This window comes from Gorilla gorilla, chromosome 6 (genome assembly GCF_029281585.2).
Source record: "Gorilla gorilla gorilla isolate KB3781 chromosome 6, NHGRI_mGorGor1-v2.1_pri, whole genome shotgun sequence".
Taxonomy (NCBI): domain Eukaryota; kingdom Metazoa; phylum Chordata; class Mammalia; order Primates; family Hominidae; genus Gorilla; species Gorilla gorilla.
The window spans coordinates 160,484,946-160,504,702 of record NC_073230.2 but is presented as its reverse complement, the minus strand read 5'-3'; the positions used below and the strand labels follow the sequence as shown (position 1 = coordinate 160,504,702).

The 19,757-nt window shown below is 47.4% G+C and overlaps 1 protein-coding gene across 10 annotated transcripts in view; it reads left to right on the top strand.

Annotated features, from left to right (window-relative positions):
* The window catches only part of PRKAG2 (protein kinase AMP-activated non-catalytic subunit gamma 2), a 320,123-nt gene that overhangs the window by 195,529 nt on the left and 104,837 nt on the right, over nt 1-19,757 (top strand). For all 10 annotated transcript variants that reach the window (XM_019031434.4, XM_019031433.4, XM_031012951.3 and 7 more), the window contains one exon: nt 5,049-5,266. In XM_019031434.4, the coding sequence (XP_018886979.1) occupies nt 5,049-5,266 (218 nt within the window). The remainder of the gene's footprint in view (nt 1-5,048; nt 5,267-19,757) is intronic.

Below are 19,757 nucleotides of genomic sequence, written 5' to 3'. Positions count from 1 at the left end.
TGCCTGTGCCTGCAGATGGGCGATGATTTATCTAACCTCTTCTTGACGAGCCTCTGTGTCTCCAGGCTCTGCTTTTAAAAGCACCATGGTAATGAATAAGCCGTACAGTCGACACTTAACAATTACACAAATAAGTCTATGGCCCCAGAAATGGAATTACTGGGTCCAGGAACATGCGCGTTTGTGGTTTTGATCAGTGGTGACTAGATAGGCACCACAGAGTACCTGTTTCCTCTGGGCCTTTGCCCAATGCCTGCATGGGTGCAGTTTGGGCTCATTTTGTTGTGTTGTGTTTTGTGAGACAGGATCTTGTTGTGTCACCCAGGCTGGAGTGCAGTGGTGCAATCCTAGCTCACTGCAGCCTTGAACTCCTGGGCTCAAGCGATCTCGCCATGTAGCTGAGACTACAGACATATGTCACCATATCTGGCCAATTTTTTTTTTTTTTTAATAGAGACAGGGTCTTGCCATGTTGCCCTAGGTGGTCTCAAACTCCTGGGCTCGAGCGATCCTTCTCCCTCAGCCTCCCAAAGTGCTGGGGCTACAGGCATGAGCCACCGCACCTGGCCAGGGTTAGTTTTGATCATGCCCTGCTCAGGGATGGACATAGCTACTTTTCAGCATTGTCCATGGAGGAGGCTTTAGAGATCTCTGTGGCTGGCCCCTTCCTTTACACACAAAGACCCCAGCCCCCCAGAGGGGTTTCTCTGCAGGGCTGTCACAGGTCATGAGGATGTGGGGGGTGGCACAGGTTTTTAAACCTAAAACGCCCCCCACCACATCCTATTCAGCTCTGCCCCATCAGGTCCCCGCACATGCCTACAGGAAGCAGGGGCACAGCCCCCAGGAAGTGCCACTGAAGGGGCCCTGTGTCCAGTGGGGGAAGGGGCTGGGAGAGGAGGATGAGAACATTCCCTCTTGACTCTCAGGAGAGGAGATAGCCTGTCCTAGGTGCATTGTGGGACCAGGACGAGCCCCTGCTGGGGACTCTGTTGCTGCAGGAACCACTGAAGGATATGACTCTGGGGTCTAAGGCCCCAGGCAGTGCCCCACACTACACACAAAATAGCACACAGGCTTCTTTGCTCTGCCCCTGCAGATCCCCCTGAGAGGCCCCGGGCAGGCCTCCCCGATCCCTGGCTACTGTCTCCATTTCTCAGTGCCAAGCAGCTGGAGCCTGGCCCTGAGAAGGGTCCGGATGGGCCGGCAGCCCTTTTGTGGTCCTGCCTGCTGACACACCCCCATCTCTGAAGAGCTGCTAAACCACATCAGGACCTTCCCACTCTTCCTCTTCCCTCTCCTTCCTCCCCGCCCCACCTCAAAGCAGGGCTTTCTTCTCAAGACCTTTGGGGGAACATGTTCTACTTTTCTTTTTTTTTCTTTTTCTTTTTCTTTTTTTTTTTTTTTGAGACAGAGTCTCACTCTGTCACCCAGGCTGGAATGGAATGCAGTGGCACAATCTCAGCTCACTGCAACCTCTGCCTGCTGGGTTCAAGCGATTCTCCTGCCTCAGCCTCTGGAGTGGCTGGGACTACAGGCGCGCGCCACTACGCCTGGCTAATATTTGTATTTTTAGTAGAGATGGGGTTTTGCCATGTTGGCCAGTCTGCTCTTGAACTCCTAACCTCAGGTGGTCCACCCACTTCAGCCTCCCGAAATGCTGAGATTATAGGCATGAGCCACTGCACCTGGCCTCTATTTTTCAAGAGTTTGGGGCTTTGTTGTGAGGGCCTTTTACATTTTAAGTTTCGGGTCCTAACCCTCTCCTCCTGCTTCCACCCAGAGCTGCCTCCCAAGTGCCAGCCCAGGGCTTCCAGAGGGCTTTCTACTCACACTGCTCAGTCTCCTGAAGGGACTCCCTGGAAAAGGGGGCTCCTTCTCTAATAGGTGACTTCCTAAACCTCCCCCGGACACACAAAACAAAACATGCGCCCCACTCTCCACAGAGAGGAACAGATTCACCCTGACCTTGAGCCGGTCCTCTCACTGTTCTTTCTGTTCCTTGCCTGGTGGCTGCAGGCATTTGCCAGACCCCTTGGCTCAGGACAGCACTGGGTGCCCTGGGGCCCAGAGGGAGTGGCAGGACCCCCGTCCCCAAGATAGACGGTAGATCTTGGTGGTGAGAGGGGACTTACATACTTTTATGTTTGGTTTGAACGTTAAACAGTTTGTCATTAAGTGGTAACATACGGGACAGTGAAAAGGCTTTATGAGTTTGGTGACACGAGGGACAGGAGGACAGGTCCTTCCCCATGAGGATGGAGCAGGAGGGACACAGGTGGGTCTGGGAGCTGTGAGGAGGAGGAACCAAGCAGAGATGCCTGGGGAGAGTGAACCAGGCCTGTGGCTCTGTAGGTGACGCAACCTTGTCCAGACCAGAAACAGTGACTGGTGGCTCTAGGGCCTAATAAAAGGAAAACTTCTGCCGAATTATGTTTAAAGGAGTTTGACTGAGCAATGAACGATTTGCAAATAGAGCAGCCTTCTGAGCCAGAGTAGACTCAGAGAGCCCAGCTCTCAGCCATGTGGTGGAAGATTTATGGACAGAAAAAGGAAAGTGACCACAGAAAGCGGAAGTAAGGCACAGAAACACCTGGATTGGCTACAGCTCAGCATTTGTCTTATTTGAACACGGTTGGAACAGTTGGCTACATGTGATTGCCAAAACTCTGGCTGGCACGAATGTAGGCTATGGTCTGTTTACACCTCCACCTGTTACAGTTCACAATGTACAGAAAACCCTTTAGGCCAAACTTAAAATATTTAAGGAGGCAGCTCTAGGCTAAATGTAATTTAACAGGCCATGTTCACTGACATCTTTGGTTTGACTTGCGTAATTCAAATTTTATTTTAAAATTTTATTTTTCTACCTGTAAGATGTAAGATATCAGAGGGTGAGTGTGATGGCTCATGCCTGCAATCCCAGCACTTTGGGAGGCTGGGGCAGGCAGATCACTTGAGGTCAGGAGTTCAAAAGCAGCTTGCCCAACATGGTGAAACCCCATGTCTACTAAAAATATTTTTAAAAAATTAGCCAGGCCTGGTGGCAGGTGCCTGTAATCCCAGCTACTCAGGATGCTAAGGCAGGAGAATCTCTTGAACCCGGGAGGCAGAGGTTGCAGTGAGCTGAGATCACACCACAGCACTGCAGCCTGGGCGACAAGAGCGAAAACTCTGTCTCAAAAAAAAAAAAAGAAAAAGAGATTTGAGATATCAGACCCAAAGCCAGATTCTGCTTCTCTTAGAACACAATCCATGCATTGCATCAGTCTCCTCAGGCTGTTATAACAAAGTGCCACCGACTGAGTGGCTTAAAACAACTAAAATTTAGCCCTGTTCTGAAGGCCAGAAGTTCAAAATCGAGGTGTTGGCAGCGCCACGCTCCCTCTGAAACCTGTAGGGGAGGATTCCTCTTTGCCTCGCCCTGGCTTCTGGGTTTGCCAGCAATCCCCAGCGCGCCTTGGCTGCAGCTGCATTGCTCCTATCGCTGCCTCTGCCAGCACGAGGCCTTCCCTCTGGGTATCAGTTTCTGTGTCTCTTTTCCTCTTCTTATAAGGACACCAGTCACATTGCATTAGGGCCCACCCTAGTCCAGCAAAATCTCATCTAGACTTGGTTGATCTGAAAAGACCCTGTTTCCAAATAAGGTCACATTCACAGGTCACATTCTGCCTGTGCACTGTACCTTGATTTATTTAACCTCTTCTTGACGAGCCTCTGCGTCTCCAGCTCTGCTTTCAAAAGCACCATGGTAATGAATTAGGCGTACACTCGCCACTTAGCAATTACATAAATAAGTCTATGAAAGAAATAGACTTGTTTCTATTAGTTAGAAATAAGTCAAAGTGGAGAACCTTTAACTCCCAGAAGATTCATGTCTCCAGTCTTCCTACAATCCTCCACTAACACCGTTGCCCCTCCCATTATTTGCCCCCTCCCTTTTCCTGACCGTCTAAATCTGTTTCACTTTTTAGACCCCATTCCAGTCCCACCCTTTCCCTGAAGTCTTCTTGGGTATTTATCTTCGCAGTGAAGTCTTGCTACTGGGAACTTACAGTGGTGATGTTCATGTTGCACGTTTTGGTAGGAATAGCACATCCATCCCCTCCCCTCCCCTCCCGTCCCCTCCCTCTCCCACTCCTCAGGTACATGGTCCCATGGCTTCTGCAGCATTGGCCTGCATCTCTGCTGCACACTTTCCGAACTTCCCCATGTTTTACCTCAATAAATAAGGCACCACTGTGTTTGTTCTTGGCGCCATGCTGGGGAAAGAAGGAGAGGAGATCAAATGATATTTGGCTGAATGGAGGAAAATAGCATCTGGAGGGTGTGTGTAAAAGTTCACCAGATAACTCGGGACTGTATGAGCACCCCGTTCCCAATGAGGGGATGCTGCCCACAACCGAGGGTGGACAGTGAGGTGTTTCTGGAAACAGCTGATTCTAAGAGACTAGAAATTGGTTTTTAAAGCTTTTCCTCAACATTCAGAATAATTTGGCTTGTTGCCATTTGAGGTTTTGGGCACCAGGAATGGTGAGAGCCTCCCTCTGCCATGGCCGGACCTCTGACCACCTCCAATGTCCCTTCCTGGAGGCCGGACCTCTAACTATCCCTGATGTCCCTTCCTGGAGGCTGGACCTCTGACCGCCCCTGGCATCAATTCCTGGAGATGAGACCTCTGACCGCCCCCGACGTCCCTTCCTGGAGGCCGGACCTCTGACCGCCCCCAACGTCCCTTCCTGGAGGCCGGACCTCTGACCACCCCCGATGTCCCTTCCTGGAGGCCGGACCTCTAACTATCCCTGATGTCCCTTCCTGGAGGCCGGACCTCTGACCACCCCCGATGTCCCTTCCTGGAGGCCGGACCTCTGACCGCCCCCAACGTCCCTTCCTGGAGGCTGGACCTCTGACCACCCCCGATGTACCTTCCTGGAGGCCGGACCTCTGACCGCCCCTGACATCCCTTCCTGGAGGCCGGACCTCTGACCACCCCCGATGTCCCTTCCTGGAGGCCGGACCTCTGACCGCCCTTGGTGTTTCTTCCGCAGCCTCCGGCCTCTCCTCCTCTCCGTCAACACCCACCCAAGTGACCAAGCAGCACACGTTTCCCCTGGAATCCTATAAGCACGAGCCTGAACGGTTAGAGAATCGCATCTATGCCTCGTCTTCCCCTCCGGACACAGGGCAGAGGTTCTGCCCGTCTTCCTTCCAGAGCCCAACCAGGCCTCCACTGGCATCACCGACACACTATGCTCCCTCCAAAGCCGTAAGTCTGGGCCCTTCTGTGGGTGGGGCTGCCGGGTGGCAGAGGGAGGGCAGAGCGGTTATTGCCCCCAAGCCGAGCAGTCTATCTGCAGCCGAGGCTGAGGCTGTGTGCTCCCGACATCTTCAGGATATTGTATCATAAATCACAGGCTGAGGGAGAAATGGTGAGGGCACAATAGCAAATGGAAATACACAAAAAATAGCTGGGTGTGGTGGCTCACACCTGTAGTCCCAGCACTTTGGGAGGCCAAGATAGGCAGATCACTTGAGGCCAGGAGTTCGAGACCAGCCTGGCCAACATGGCAAAACCCTGTCTCTACCAAAACTGCAAAAATTAGCTGGGTGTGGTGGCGTGCACCTGTATCCCAACTACTTGGGAGGCTGAGGCATAAGAATTGCTTAAACCTAGATGGCAGATGCTGCAGTGAGCTGAGATCATGACACCGCACTCCAGCCCCTATGTAACAGAGCAGACTCTGTCTGAAAAAAAAAAGAAAAAAAGAAGCAAAATGAAAAATGATAACATCTGGGACATGACCAGGGGGAGGTTTTTTTTTTCCTTCAGCTTCTTAAAAATCATTCATTGAAAGCTTTATTTGAATTTACCTTGCTTGGGATACTACAGTATTCATAAAATGTCATAGGTAAAGCAAAAAAAAAAAAAAAAGTAAAACAAACAGAAGTGTTATTCTAGAGGTTTAAGATTTCGACTCTGACATCATCAGACTTAGGATGCCCTCTTTGGAAGGGGAGTGTTTCACGGAGGAGTGGGATGGAGCGACAGACGTGTGCAGCCTCCAGCACTTCCTGAGACCGAGGCAGCGAATCTCTGCGGCTTCACTAAGCACTTACTTAAGCACTCTCTATTTCAACACAATGGCCCCTACTGAGACCCCAGCTGTCACTGCTGGTTTAATTACTGCAGGTACCCAGTATTATTCCTGTGCCCAGCGACGCTGTGAGAGCCACATCCCTGAGTCTACCTGTATGGCTGGAACCACTCCATTCAGTTGTCACATTAGTGTCGCATGTCACTGGGGCATGACATAGTGCCGCACACTGGATGGCTTAAAACAATAGAAATTTACTGTCTCACTGTTCTGGAGGCCAAAAGTCCAAAGTCAAGGTGTTGGCAGGGCTACGCTCTCTTCACATCCTCTAGGGAGGGTCCTTCCTTGCCTTCTCCAGCTTCAGCTTGTGACAGTGTTACTCCAGTCTGTATCCCGTTCTCACATAGCCATCTTCCCTTTGTCTTTCTTTGCATCCCAATTTCCTTCTTATAAGAATACAAGGCCAGGCGCGGTGGCTCATGCCTGTAAACCCGGCACTTTGGAAGGCCAAGGTGGGTGGATCACTTGAGGCCAGGAGTTCCAGACCAGCCTGGCCAGCATGGTGAAACCCTGTCTCTACTAAAAATACAAAAAATTAGCTTGGCGTGGTGGTGGGCACCTGTAATCCCAACTACTCGGGAGACTGAGGCATGAGAACCGTGGGAACCCAGAGGCAGAGGTTGCAGTGAGCTGAGATTGCACCACTGCACTCCAGCCTGGGTGACAGAGCGAGACATTGTCTCAAAAAAAAAAAAAAAAAAAAAAAAGAACACAAGCTACATTGGATGAGGGCCCACCCCTATCATCTTAACCTGATTATATTTACAAAGACCCTATTTCCAAAAGTCACGTTCACAGGTACTGGGACTTAGAACTTCAACATCTCTTTTTAGGAGATACGGTCCAATCTGTAAGAGTTGTTATCTTTTAGGAGAAGATGCGTTGCCATGCTGAGAACATACCATTCCTATTCTTGTTCATTCAGTTATTTTATTAAACACAGGTGTAGCAAAGTATTATTTTAGGTGCCAAAGGTTAAACTGCAAGTTATTGTTCCTGCCTTCTAGAGCTTACAATCTGATTGAGAACTGAACAGTACTGGGGCAAAACAGTTCAGTAAAGGGGGAGAGCGGTTTCGCCGGGATAATGAGTGGCACAGTCTGCCCTTCAGGAGGGAGAAATGGAAAACCGCTGATCTGATAAGGGCAATGACAGCTTCAAGGCACGTCACCTGCTGGGCTGACCCTGGAGTACTGTCAGTGTTTACATTAAGGGAGAGGGAAGGGAGAACCTTCTAGAAAAGAAAATTAGGCTTTGACTAGGGATCATGGATTAGAATAACCCCATTTAAGAAGAGACAGTGGTTTGACGAGAAAACCACGATTTATTTGAGATCATTTGAAGGGTTAGTGACAGACACAGACGCAGGGCTCTTCCACGAGTCCCTGATGTTTCACGGCAGCAGCTTTGTGCTGGGGACAAGCCCAGAGCCTTCCCAGCTGAAAGAAAAGAGAATACAGGGAGTGCTCTGGGTTTGCTGTCAGCTTCCTCCCCGCGAGTGTAACAGGAAAGTGATGTTCTTATCTCTTTATAACCCAACTGTTTATACCTCACACAACCATGCAGCCCTTGGCAAGGCCAACAAGTATAGGTCCTTCCAGGCTTGCCACGGTGATCAGAGAGGGAGTGTCCTGGGGTCAGAGAGGGAGTGAGTATGCTCAGCTGTGTCCCATACTCAGCAGCTGACCCAGAGCACGTGCCCTGTGCCCAGCATGCGGCTGGCAGCAGGAGTGTGCAGTCGAGTGAGATTTCAACAACAATCCAAATGTTGTGAATGGATAAGCAAATGTGGTGTATACAGATGATGGAATAGTACCCAGCCTTAAAAAGAGAGGAAGTTCCGACGCAGGGAGTGACACGGAGGGGCCCTGAGGACCTTGTGCTGAGTGAAATAAGCCAGTCACAAAAGGAAGCATACTGCATAATGCCACTTATAGAAGTCCCTAGAGTCATCCAAATAGAGACGGAATGTAGAATGGTGGGTGCCAGGGGCTGGGGGGAGGGGAAAAGATGAGTTAGTGTTTGATGGAGACAGAGTTTCAGTTTGGAAAAGTGAAAAAGTTGGGGCAATGAATGGTGGTGATGGCTGAACAACAGTATGAATGTACTTGCTGCAACTGAACTGTACACTTGAAAATAGTTCAAATGGTGGCTGGGCACAGTGGTTCACGCCTGTAATCCCAGCACTTTGGGAGGCTGAAGTGGGTGGATCACGAGAGATCGAGACCATCCTGGCTAATACGGTGAAGCCCCGTCTCTACTAAAAATACAAAAAATTACCCGGGCGTGATGGCAGACACCTGTAATCCCAGCTACTTGGGAGGCTGAGGCAGGGGAATCGATTGAACGCAGGAGGCAGAGCTTGCAGTGAGCCGAGATGGCGCCACTGCACTCCAGCCTGGGCGACAGAGCGAGACTCCTTCTCAAAAAAAAAATAGTTCAAATGGTGGCCGGGAGAGGTGGCTCACGCCTGTAATCCCAGGGCAACAAGAGTGAAACTCCATCTCAAAAAAAAAAAAAAAAAAAAGTTCAAATGGTAACTTTTATGTATATTTATCACCATAAACCAAAAAGAGGAATGATCTGGTCAAGACTCCAATTTTTATGTCATTTGAGCTTCTGAAAATCAGGCTGATGGCCCAAGGCTCCCCACTTACATTTTGAAAGGATGTATTTCAAGGAATGGAAGAGAATGTCCCCATTGGTTACCTGATGGTAAGCAAGCCCCTCACCCCACTTCTAAGTTTCAGCCCTCAGGCCAGCAAGGGCTGCCTTCACCTGCGTCATTCACAGCCTCTGTGGCCAAGGTTTGGCTCAAGCCCTTTCTGCTTTCAGCATCCTGGCAGCAGGTTAACCTGATTACTCAGCAAAGACTCTGCTTCCAAATAAGGTTGCAGTCACAGGTACCAGGGCTTAGAACCTCAACCTCTTTTCAGAGGATGCTATTCAACCCAAAACAGTTGTTATCTTTTGGGAGAAGATATGTTTGGCATGCAGAGAACATATCATTACATTCTGGCAGCAGGGTGGGTGGTAGTTTCAAGTTTGTAGAAATTTGCTTCTTTATAATTGGATTTTATTGAGTATCTTTAATTTATGTGCTATGGCTGATTCTGTTAATTTGGCTACCAGGATAATCTCTGTGGAGGAATGTGAGTTACTTAAAGACTTTTGATGGTCTGAAAATATTTAGATGTAATTTATCTCTGCCTTTTGTAATAAAAAGATACTTTCTGTAAACATCGACCATGAAGATCATTTTTATAAAATCTGTTCCCATGAATTTTATTCTAAAATAGGGAATGGAATGGAGAAAATTAGTCTTCAGAAGACAGCACTCCCCTTTTTTTTTTTTTTTTTTTTTGAGACAGTCTGGCTCTGTCACCCAGGCTGGAGTGCCTTGCTGCAATCTCAGCTCACTGCAACCTCTGCCTCCTGGGTTCAAGCAATTCTCCTGCCTCGACCTCTCAAGTAGCTGGGGCTACAGGCATGCACCACCACACCCAGCTAATTTTTATATTTTTAGTAGAGACGGGGTTTTGCCATGTTGGCCAGGCTGGTCTCGAACTCTTGACCTCAGGTGAATCCGCCCACCTTGGCCTCCCAAAGTGCTGGGATTATAGGCGTGAGCCACCACGTGCGGCCAACAGCACTCATTTTATCATGTATTTATTCAGCAAATACCTATTAAGCAACTTATGTGCCTAAAACTGCTAGCATGGGTAATAGGATGACAAATATGTGAGCCCTGCTAATGGGAAAAGGCCAATGTTTGTTTTATTTACCATTTGATTAACAGCTCCGTGCATTATGCATAGGAAGGTGTCAGTGAATATCTACTAATTGAACAAAGGAAGGAGCTTTTGTTTCTTTGGGAAGAACAGACGGGTAATTCATTACAATGGAGTGTCATAGAACCCGTTCCGTTATTGTGGGAGGAAACCCCATCCTATCTTGATGAGTGGAAGAGCTGATCCCAGAGGAAGTCAAAATTCTTTTCAACAGGGAAAAGCAATAATCAGCTGTGCATTTTAGGGTGATCCCCTAACTGGTTATGGAAATTAGATTGGATGTGGTTAGAACAGGAGCCCAGACGAGATGCAGTGTGAAGTAATCTAGGCCCAGGTTGCAGCTGAGGGTAGAAAGAAATGGAATCGTGTTTAAAAGTAGAGGGCAATTTTGAAGGTAAAATTGAAAGGAATTTGGAAGGTAGTGGTTGATTAATTGAAGGGGAAGGAGACAAATCAGGGGTGATTCCAAAGGTTTTGCCATGGAAAAGCGGATGGATGATAGTTCCAGCTCTGGGGGTATGGAGCAGAGGAGGAAGAGGGCAGGGTGTATATGTGAGTGCATGTGTGGGGGTGTGTGTGGGCATGCATGCAGGTGTGTGCACAGGTGTGTGTGCATGCAAGTGTGTGTGCATGCAGGTGTATGTGCATGCAGGTATGTGTGCATGCAGGTGAGTGTGCATGCAGGTATGTGCACAGGTGTGTGTGCATGCAGGTGTGTGCACAGGTGTGTATGCATGCAAGTGTGTGTGCATGCAGGTGTGTGCACAGGTGTGTGTGCAGGTGTGTGACAGGTTGTACATGCAAGTGTGTGCACAGGTGTGTGTGCATGCAGGTGTGTGTGCATGCAAGTGTGTGTGCAAGTATGTATGCATGCAGGTGTGTGCACAGGTGTGTGCCTGCAGGTGCACAGGTGTGTGTGCATGCAAGTGTGTGCATGCAAGTGTGTGCACAGGTGTGTGTGCGTGCAGGTGTGTGCACAGGTGTGTGTATAGGTGGTGGTAGTCCAATAAGGCGCCTGTGGCACATTTAAGTCGAGGTGCCCAAAGGGCAAGTGGATATTGAGTCTGGAGCTGGAACTTCAATTTGAAAATCATTCAGATATAAGTGGCAATTGGTGCTATAATAGTAGGTGAAATAATTCATAGAAATGTATGGCAGGTGAAAAGAGAACCAGAAAATACGTGGACATCTAAGGGACAATCGAAAGAAACGGATTCTGAATTCCCTGGAAATGAGGCAGAAATCCAAGTGAACACAGCATCACAGGAGCAAAGGGAATGTGTGTAATCGTGTTTCACATACTAAGAGTGTTGAGTGACATCAAATGCAGCCAACTAGTTGTGTAACATAAGGTCGTTGTGACTTCGGCAAGGATACTTTTAGTGGCAGGGTCGACAGCAGAAGCCATGTAATCTGAGTTGATGATTAAGGGATAAAGAAGTGGTGATCTCTAGTGTAGATACCTCAAGTATCCTGATGTGAGAGAGAGGACAGGGGCTGTAGCTAGAAGAATGGAGGTGATGGCATTTTCCTACAAAGAGGAATAGACTCAAACCCTACTGGGGAAAGAGTGAGTGCAGGGAGAAATTAAAGATTGGAGAGAAAAGAAAGTGTCATTCCCTGTCTTACAAAGGAAATGAGTGCGTTTCCTTATAGGCAGTGGGAGCACATCAAGCACTTGCAATGGAGACGTTTGTCTTGGACCAATGGGAGGAGAGTCATCTTCTATTGGTTTGAAAACTTCTACTGCAAAGGTGTTAGGATGATCAGCGCTTTTCCAATTTCCTTCCACAGCAGTCACTCCCATGCTCCCCATCTTTTTCTCCTAGGAATTCACTTTTGATTTATCGGAAGCGGAGCCTGAGCTGGGGTTTCAGGAGCAAGTTTGTTTGTTTATTAAGGGAGTGCTCTCGGAAGGAACCTGTAAGAGGGTGAGAGAAAGGAAGAAGAAGCTGAGCAAAGATGTGGTTGCAGATGAGATCCACTCTCAGCCTGTGACAGCAGAGGAGATTGGTGCTGTAAATTGCCCCAGAATTTGCCCTACCTTGAGGCAAGACAGCTGGATTTTGTGCCCTCACACAAGACAGCCTTTGGTTATAGGATGTCCCAGGACAAGGGAGATGCACCTCCAGCTGAGATGGCTTTGATCACCCAAGAACAATCCTGCTAAAAAGGTTGCAGGTGTGAGCCATCAGTAGCAGCTTCTGCAGCAGCGGGGTGCACCAGAGCCCATTAAAATGAATCGAGGACATCTCCTATAGTCTGAATTCTCTATGCTCTTCTTTTGCCAGCTGATTCATGTATCCAGCAGATTTGAGTACTGTCTTGTCTGTTTAATGTTGCTGTAACAGTATACCTGAGGCTGGGTAGTTTATAAAGAAAAGAGGTTTAATTGATTCATGATTCTGGGGGCTGGAAAGCTCAAGATGGAGCAGCTGCATCTGATGAAGGCCTCATGCCTCTTCCACTCATGGAAAGCAGAAAGGGAGTAGACATGTGCAAAGAGATCACCTGGCAAGAGAGAGAAACTGAGGAAGACAGGCACTTTTTAACAACCTGCTCTCAAGGGGACTAATCCATTCCTGTGAGATACCCCTGCAGTAGGGTATTAATCTATTCATGAGGGACCTGCCCCCATGGCCCAAACACCTCCCACTAGGCCCCACCTCTCAACACTGCCACATTGGGGGATCAAATTGCAACATGGGTTTTGACAGGAACAAACCACATCCAAACCATAGCTGATACTACATCAGTTTTTCTATTGCTACATAGCAATAACCTCCCCAAAACTTAACATAACCACCATTTACTTAACTCACAATTCTGTGGGTCAGCAATTTGGGTGGGCATTCTTCTGGTCTTGACTGTGCTTATTCATACTACATCTTTGGTCACCTACCAGGTTACTTGGGGACTGGCTGGACCAGAGTGACCTCGGCAGGAACAGCTAACTTGTCTCAATTCCACATGGTCTCTTTTCCAGCAGGCTAGCCCCAGCTCGTTCAAATGCCTGTGACAGGGTTCCAAGAGAGACAGAAGTATATGCAAGGTCCCTTGAGGCCTAGGCTCAGAACAGGCACACGGTAGTTCCTCCTATCCAAGGTAGAATCTGTTTCCTCCTCCCCAGATCTGGGTTGGCCTTATGATTTGCTTTGGCCAACAAAATGAAGCAGAAGTGGCAGTCACATTACAGAGGGAGTGGATACAGGAAGAAGTGGAGGATTAGGCACACCTCTATCTACCAAGACAATCTACCTTATCACTTGGTTTCAACAGCTAGGTCTGCAGTTGAACACATGATGTACTAGATAGAATCTGGAGGTTCATTTGGCTATTTTTAGATGGTTGACAGCTCTGAGAATAATCTTCCTGTAAAGTAGATTGTTGCGGTTTGCATCCCCTCAGATACAAACTCTAAGAAGAGATTGGTGTGTAGGATGTTTATCAGGAAGTGCTCTCAGGATTGACACCTGTGGGAGAAGGTAAGGCAGGAAGATTGGGCAGAGGGTGAAGTTGTGATGCAATGCAGTCTCAACAAAGGCCTCAGCTAACCCACAGGGAGGACTAAGCTGGGGCGGCTCATCAGAGTTATCCCAGGTTGGTGCAAAGAAACTAGGCCTTTATACTCTGACACCAGCCAGTCAGTAGACGACAGCTGTCCTGGGCAGGGAGCTGACCTTGGGCAAGGCAGCTCTCTTTAGCCAAGGGCAATCCTGGCTAATAGTTGAAGGTTGTCAGTTGGCAGGATTCTCAACAGCTGGGGAAATACCCTTCATTTCTGAAAGGGGATCTGGGTAGTGCACCATGGAAAATACATGGGATTTTTCTCCCCTTCATTTTTAAATTTATGATACCAAAATCCTGACAGGAGAAAATAAGGGCTGTCCTATTTCTTCTTATTATATATTTAATATATAACTAAAGGGAAGGCTGCAGGATGGTTGGTTAGGACTGAATGAAGAAGTTTCATTAGGCCCAGGCAGGGAGGAGCTAAGGCCCCTTGCCAACAGCCATCACTAGCTTGCCAGCCATGGGAGGGCATACCATGGAAGTGGATCATCCAGCCCCAGTCAAGCCTTCAGATTAGGCAGCCCCAGCTATACCCAACTGAGAGACCTCATGAAAGACCATGAACCAGGACTGTCCAACTGAACTGGTCATGAATTCCTGACCCACGGAAACCATAAGAGATACTATATTAGTTTGCTGGGGCTATCATAACAGAATACCACAGACTGGGCAGCTTAAACAACAGAAGTTGATGTGTCACGGTTCTGGAGGCTGGAAGTCCAAGATCAAGGTGTTGGCAGGTTCGGTTTCTCCTGAGGCCTCTCTCCTTGGCTTACAGAGGCATCACTGTGCTTTCATCCTTGGCATCTCCTCTCCTTGTTTTACGGACACAAGTCCTAATGGACTAGGGCCAACCCTATGGCCTCGCTTAATTACCTCTTTAAAGGCTCTGTCTGCAAATACAGTCACATTGGAGGTTAGGGATCCAGCATATGAATTTTGGGGAAACACATAACACATAAATTCAGTCCATAACAGATAATAAATTATTGTTGTCTGAAGCCACTGAGTTTTGGGTGATTTGTTATGGATCAGTAGATAACTAATACTTGTTTCATCCGGTGTGAGGGGAGGTAGCATAGCTCAGTGAATTGAGCCATGGATAATAAACTCAAGAGCTTTGGGTTGTTTTTAAAAATGGACTGTCTTTTGCCATTCAGTCAATCTCCAAGACCCCTAGTTCTCCTATTATGAAAATCTGGGAGAAGATCACTGACCAGTCTTTCAAGGTTGTTATGTGAAATAATTACCTTTTCTTTCAAAGATAGAAAGGCACTTAAAAAATCTATAAATATCTCAAATCACTTGACATTAAGGAACAGTTAAAGATTTTATATGCACCACTTTGCTCTTATATTCCTGACTGCCATTTTAAATACCCTTACAACCTCATCAGGTCTTGATGTTAAAGCTGTCTGCCCAGAAATGGTAAACTAGCAGCTCTATAGTCTGTGACTCACAACAGATTAGATACTTTAAAAATAGTTTGGAAAAATTTCACATTGGGTCAAGGAGTAGGAGCTACAGAGAGAACTGATTCTCAGCGGGATTGGTTATCACGAGAGCTGGCGCTTAGACAAGTGCTGCCTGTGTGCTGAAGAGACAGGCAGAGAGTGTCTATTCTCCCAGCTGTCAAAAAAAATATTATAATTGGCATTCTTCCTATGTTCCTGCACTGTTGGAATCATGACTCAATGAACAGAAAGAAGGCAGAGAGAGAGACACACACGACTGGGAGCGTGGCCCTTTTTTCTGAGCAGTGGCCGGGGTCTTTGGGATTCTTATTCATTCTGTTCCCCAGGGTAGCTGAGCTCCAAAGAAAAGCTGTTGGATCTTTTTAATGTGGTAAACTCCCTGCCTCTGTCGTCTCCCCAGGGACCCATGAGGGGACTCACTTGTTCAGTGGTCATTTCCTATCTGCCTGGCACTGTCCTGGGCACTGAGCACTCAGAGACAGTTGAGATCATTCCTGTCTTTGAGAGTCTCCCCAGCAAAAAGGGGGTGCATCCTGTAGAAGCAGAACTCTGGAGCTAAAGCCATTGAAGGGTGCATCCTGCCTCTTCACTCACTGGGCTGCAAAACTAACAGATGAAATATCTACTCCTACAGATGCACAGATTGCATGGCCTTGGATTAGCATCATTTTGGTCACAGGGATGCAAGTGTAGGGTAAAAAATGGAAATGTCCAGTAGTGTGTTATTTTGCTCTCTTGGTTGATAGAGTTCTCAAGATAAAATCTGCATCCCTTAACCATGACGATGGCCACTTTAGGATTCATCTTGAATTTTTCCATCCTAGAGAGGCAACCCTGCCTTCACCTGGGTGAGGCCAGGGCTCAAATATTGGTGTTGTAGAATTGAGATGTTCACTAGAGTGAATCACAGGTAACCTACATATAGCACCTCTATTGGGAGGCAGAGTGCACCGTGATTATCTTTTTCCCTAACTTGGGCTGGCAATGTCAATAAAGGACATCACCTAGGTATGCAGTAGACCTTAAATATGTGTATTTCTTGTCTAAGAAACCATCATGATAAAACTGTCACCAATTTCAAAGCCAGGGACAGAAGCCAGTTGCAGAGGGTTGCAAAGTGAGTGTGAGATGACAAAGTATGGGTGGAGGATGTGGACAGCTTTATCAAGAAGCTTGGTGTGAAGAGGAGATGTGAGTGAGGGCTTGGCTGGAGGAGGAGGGGGACCCAGGGAGGGAGGGCACCTCTTTTAAAAGATGAGAGTGACTTGGCATGTCCCTGTGCTAATGGGAAGTTCCTGCACCTTGGATCCCACTGTACCCGGGCCTCTGTTAAATGGGAATATCGGATTTATCTCACAGGGTTGCTGTGAGGCTCAAATGAGATAAAATTGTGTAAAGTTACTCCCCCAAAGGCTCAATGGCTAGCAAACGCTAAAGCCAAGATTTGAACCAAGGCAGCTGCGCTCCAGAACCTGTGTTCTCAGCATGGTTGTCCGTCACCTCTGGAGAGATCCGAGATTCTCAGCTGATCCAAGGTTGACGCAGCATCTTAGCTCATATACCCGATTAGGGGTTTGGCACATGGTGTCTCATGGGTCAAGTCTGGCCCACCACCTGGCTTTGTGATTAAAGTTTTATTGGCACACAGCCACGTGCATTCATTTATGTATGGTCCTTGCCGTTTTCATGCTGCAACAGCAGAGTGAGTTGCTGCAACAGAGACTATATGGCTCACAAAGCCGAAATATTTCTATCTGGGCTTTTTTCAGAAAGTTTGCCAATCTGTGACTAATCTGTGCCAGAGCTTCCCTTTATATTGCTAGCCAGTTGCTTGTTGGAACATCCAATGCAAAGGGGCAGATTGAGTCTCATCCCCAGAAAGGCAAGGGACAAACAGTAGTGCTTTGCCTCACTAAAGATGTGGAATGCATTCCACTGGAGAGGGCAGTGGAATTAGTTATTGGTCCTGCCCTTAAGGAGGATCAGACTGGCCACTAAGCTGGCAAAGTGGGCCAGACGTGGTGACTTACGCCTGTAATCCCAGCGGTCTAGGAGGCCGAGGTGGGCAGATCACTTGAGCCCAGGAGTTCGAGACCAGCCTCAACATGGCAAAACCCCATCTCTCTTAAAAATACAAAAAATTAGCTGGGCTGGTGGTGCACGCCTGTAGTCCCAGCTACTTGGGAGGCTGAGGTGGGAGAATCATCTGAGCCTGGGAGATCGAGGCTGCAGTGAGCCATGATTTTGCCTGGGCGAGAGGACTGAGACCCTGTTTGAAAAACAAAAGCAAAAAGAAAATGTTGGCCAAGTGGTAAATAATCCAGCAGAGTTAGGAGTTGAAGATTATACTCCTTGCCTTCAGAGCGTTATAGAATTACACACTCTGCTTTTGGGCTGATTGAGGAGATTTGGAGTAACATAAAGTGAAGGTGGAAGGGTCTTTGTTCTTCCCCTTAACCTCCTTGAGTAAGGAAGGGCTGCACATTTGAAGCGGCACAGACAAACAGCATAAACTTGCCCTTCCCTCCCTTGCCATGGTTTCCAGAGCAGGGACTTGTTCAGATTTGTGTCGTTTTTTTGTTTTGTTTTGTTTTGTTTTTTAAATTTTGGAAGAGACCAGCGTTTTGCCATGTTGGCCAGGCTGGTCTTGAACTCCTGACCTCAGGTGATCCACCCACCTCAGCCTCCCAAAGATTCCCAAAGTAATCCCAAATCCAAAGGGATTACAAGTGTGAGCCACTGTGCCAAGCCCAGACTTGTGTTTTATGTATTTGTTTGTTTTTAGAGATAGACTCTCCCTCTGTCACTCATGCTGGAGTGTGATCATAGCTCACTGCAGCCTCAAACTCCTGGGCTCAAGCTATCCTGAGTAGCCTCCTAAGTAGCTGGGATTACCAGCACACACCACCATGCCCGACTAATTTTTTGTCTGTTGTTGAAGAGATAGGTTCTCCCTATGTTGCCCAGGCTGGTCTTGAACTTCTGGGCTCAAGCCATCCTCCTTCCTTGGCCTCCCAAAGTGCTGGGAGCCACCACGCCCAGCAACAGACTTTCATTTTCTGGAATGATTACTCTAGTAACAGGCTAGAGGCTGGAATTTATGGGGAAAAGACTAAACCAGAAAACCAGTAAAGTGCTGCAGTAGCCCAGTGAGAGGTGACAAAAGGCTGAATTACAGCCACAGGAGTGGAGATTTAGAGGAAGGGATTCATTATAAAAGTGCAGCGTGGATATGTGGCGTGTGGGAAGAGGACTCTAGGGGGACTCTCCAGTTTCTGGCGTGAAAGGAAGGATGACAGTGTCATTAAATTAGAAAAACACTGGAAGGAGAAGTAGAGCTGGGATGAAACCTAAGTTCCATCTGGGGCACATTTTCTTTCATTCCTTTGGGACATCAAATAGAAATGGCATGGACGTGGATTTAGAAGTCTGATGTGGAGAAGCAGAGGTTAGGAAAATGATTCTCTTTGTCCATTTTATTTCCCATGCATTAAGTCAACCAAATCAAGACTCTGAACACTTTCTACCTATGTAACAGCCGGTGCGGGGAAGAAAGCAAATGTCGTTTAATTCTAATAAGGGACACTTCTTTACCAATAGAGTTGTGTGAAAATGCATTTGGGGAGCTGAACATTAAATGGTGGAAAAATTATTGTACCTATTTATGCATCCTAGACAGGCTTGTCTTGATTTGCATTTAGATGAGAATTCCTTCAGCTCAGAACTGGGACTGTCCCCTAACTCATAAGCACTTAGAAAAGCATTAACTTTAGCTGGCGAGGTATCCTTGGTACAACTGTGACACAAAACCTAATACCAGTGTTCCCTTAATGACTCAGGAGAAAGTAGCCATTGAAATGGTGGAAAAGTTTAGAACAAGCTTCCTTTGCCATCTCTTTGAGAAGGAACGCATACCCTGTTAATCAATGACCACCCAGCCTTTCTCACCGTGCTTGAGTAAACCTGTTTCGAAGGGTTGTGTATTTTTTCCACTCTTTTGGAGGCTTTGTGCAGGACTCTAAAGCATTATTATTCTAAGTCCTGAGTAAGAATGTCAGCTGCTCATCGTAGCGTGATTACAGACAGAGGTATATTTTATTTTTTTAAAAAATGGAAATTGAAACAGGTGGTTCAATGAAAAGCTTTCTAAGGAACTACACAGATGAAATTCTAATACGATTTCTACAGCTCTGCCCGTGATTTCCTCTTCATGTGCTGAATCAAAAGCCCTTTGGGAGGCCAAGGTAGGGGGGTGGATCATATGAGGTCAGGAGTTCAAGACCAGCCTGACCAATATGGTGAAACCCCGTCTCTACCAAAAACATAAAAATTAGCTGGGTGCGGTGGCTTGTGCCTGTAGTCCCAGCTATTCAGGAGGCTGAGGCAGGAGAATTGGTTGAGGCGGAAGTTGCAGTGAGCCAAGATTGCACCACTGCACTCCAGCCTGGGTGACAGAGCAAGACTCCGTCTCAGAAAAACAAAAACAAAAACAAAAAAAGTGAAAGGCCCATGGCTAGTTCTTCCACGAATTGGTCAGGCTATTCAATTATGGTGGTTCGGTCTGATTAAGCCATTACTTACTTTGCATTTGATTTTTCAAAACACATACATCTGGAGAAGTATTTGGTTCTCTCTTTTAAAAACAACATTCCTGTAAGATGAAGAAGTTCTGGAGATTGGTTACGCCACAGTGTGAGCATGCTTAATACTACTGACTGTCTACTGAAAAATGGTTAAGATGGCAAACTATGCTATGTGTATTA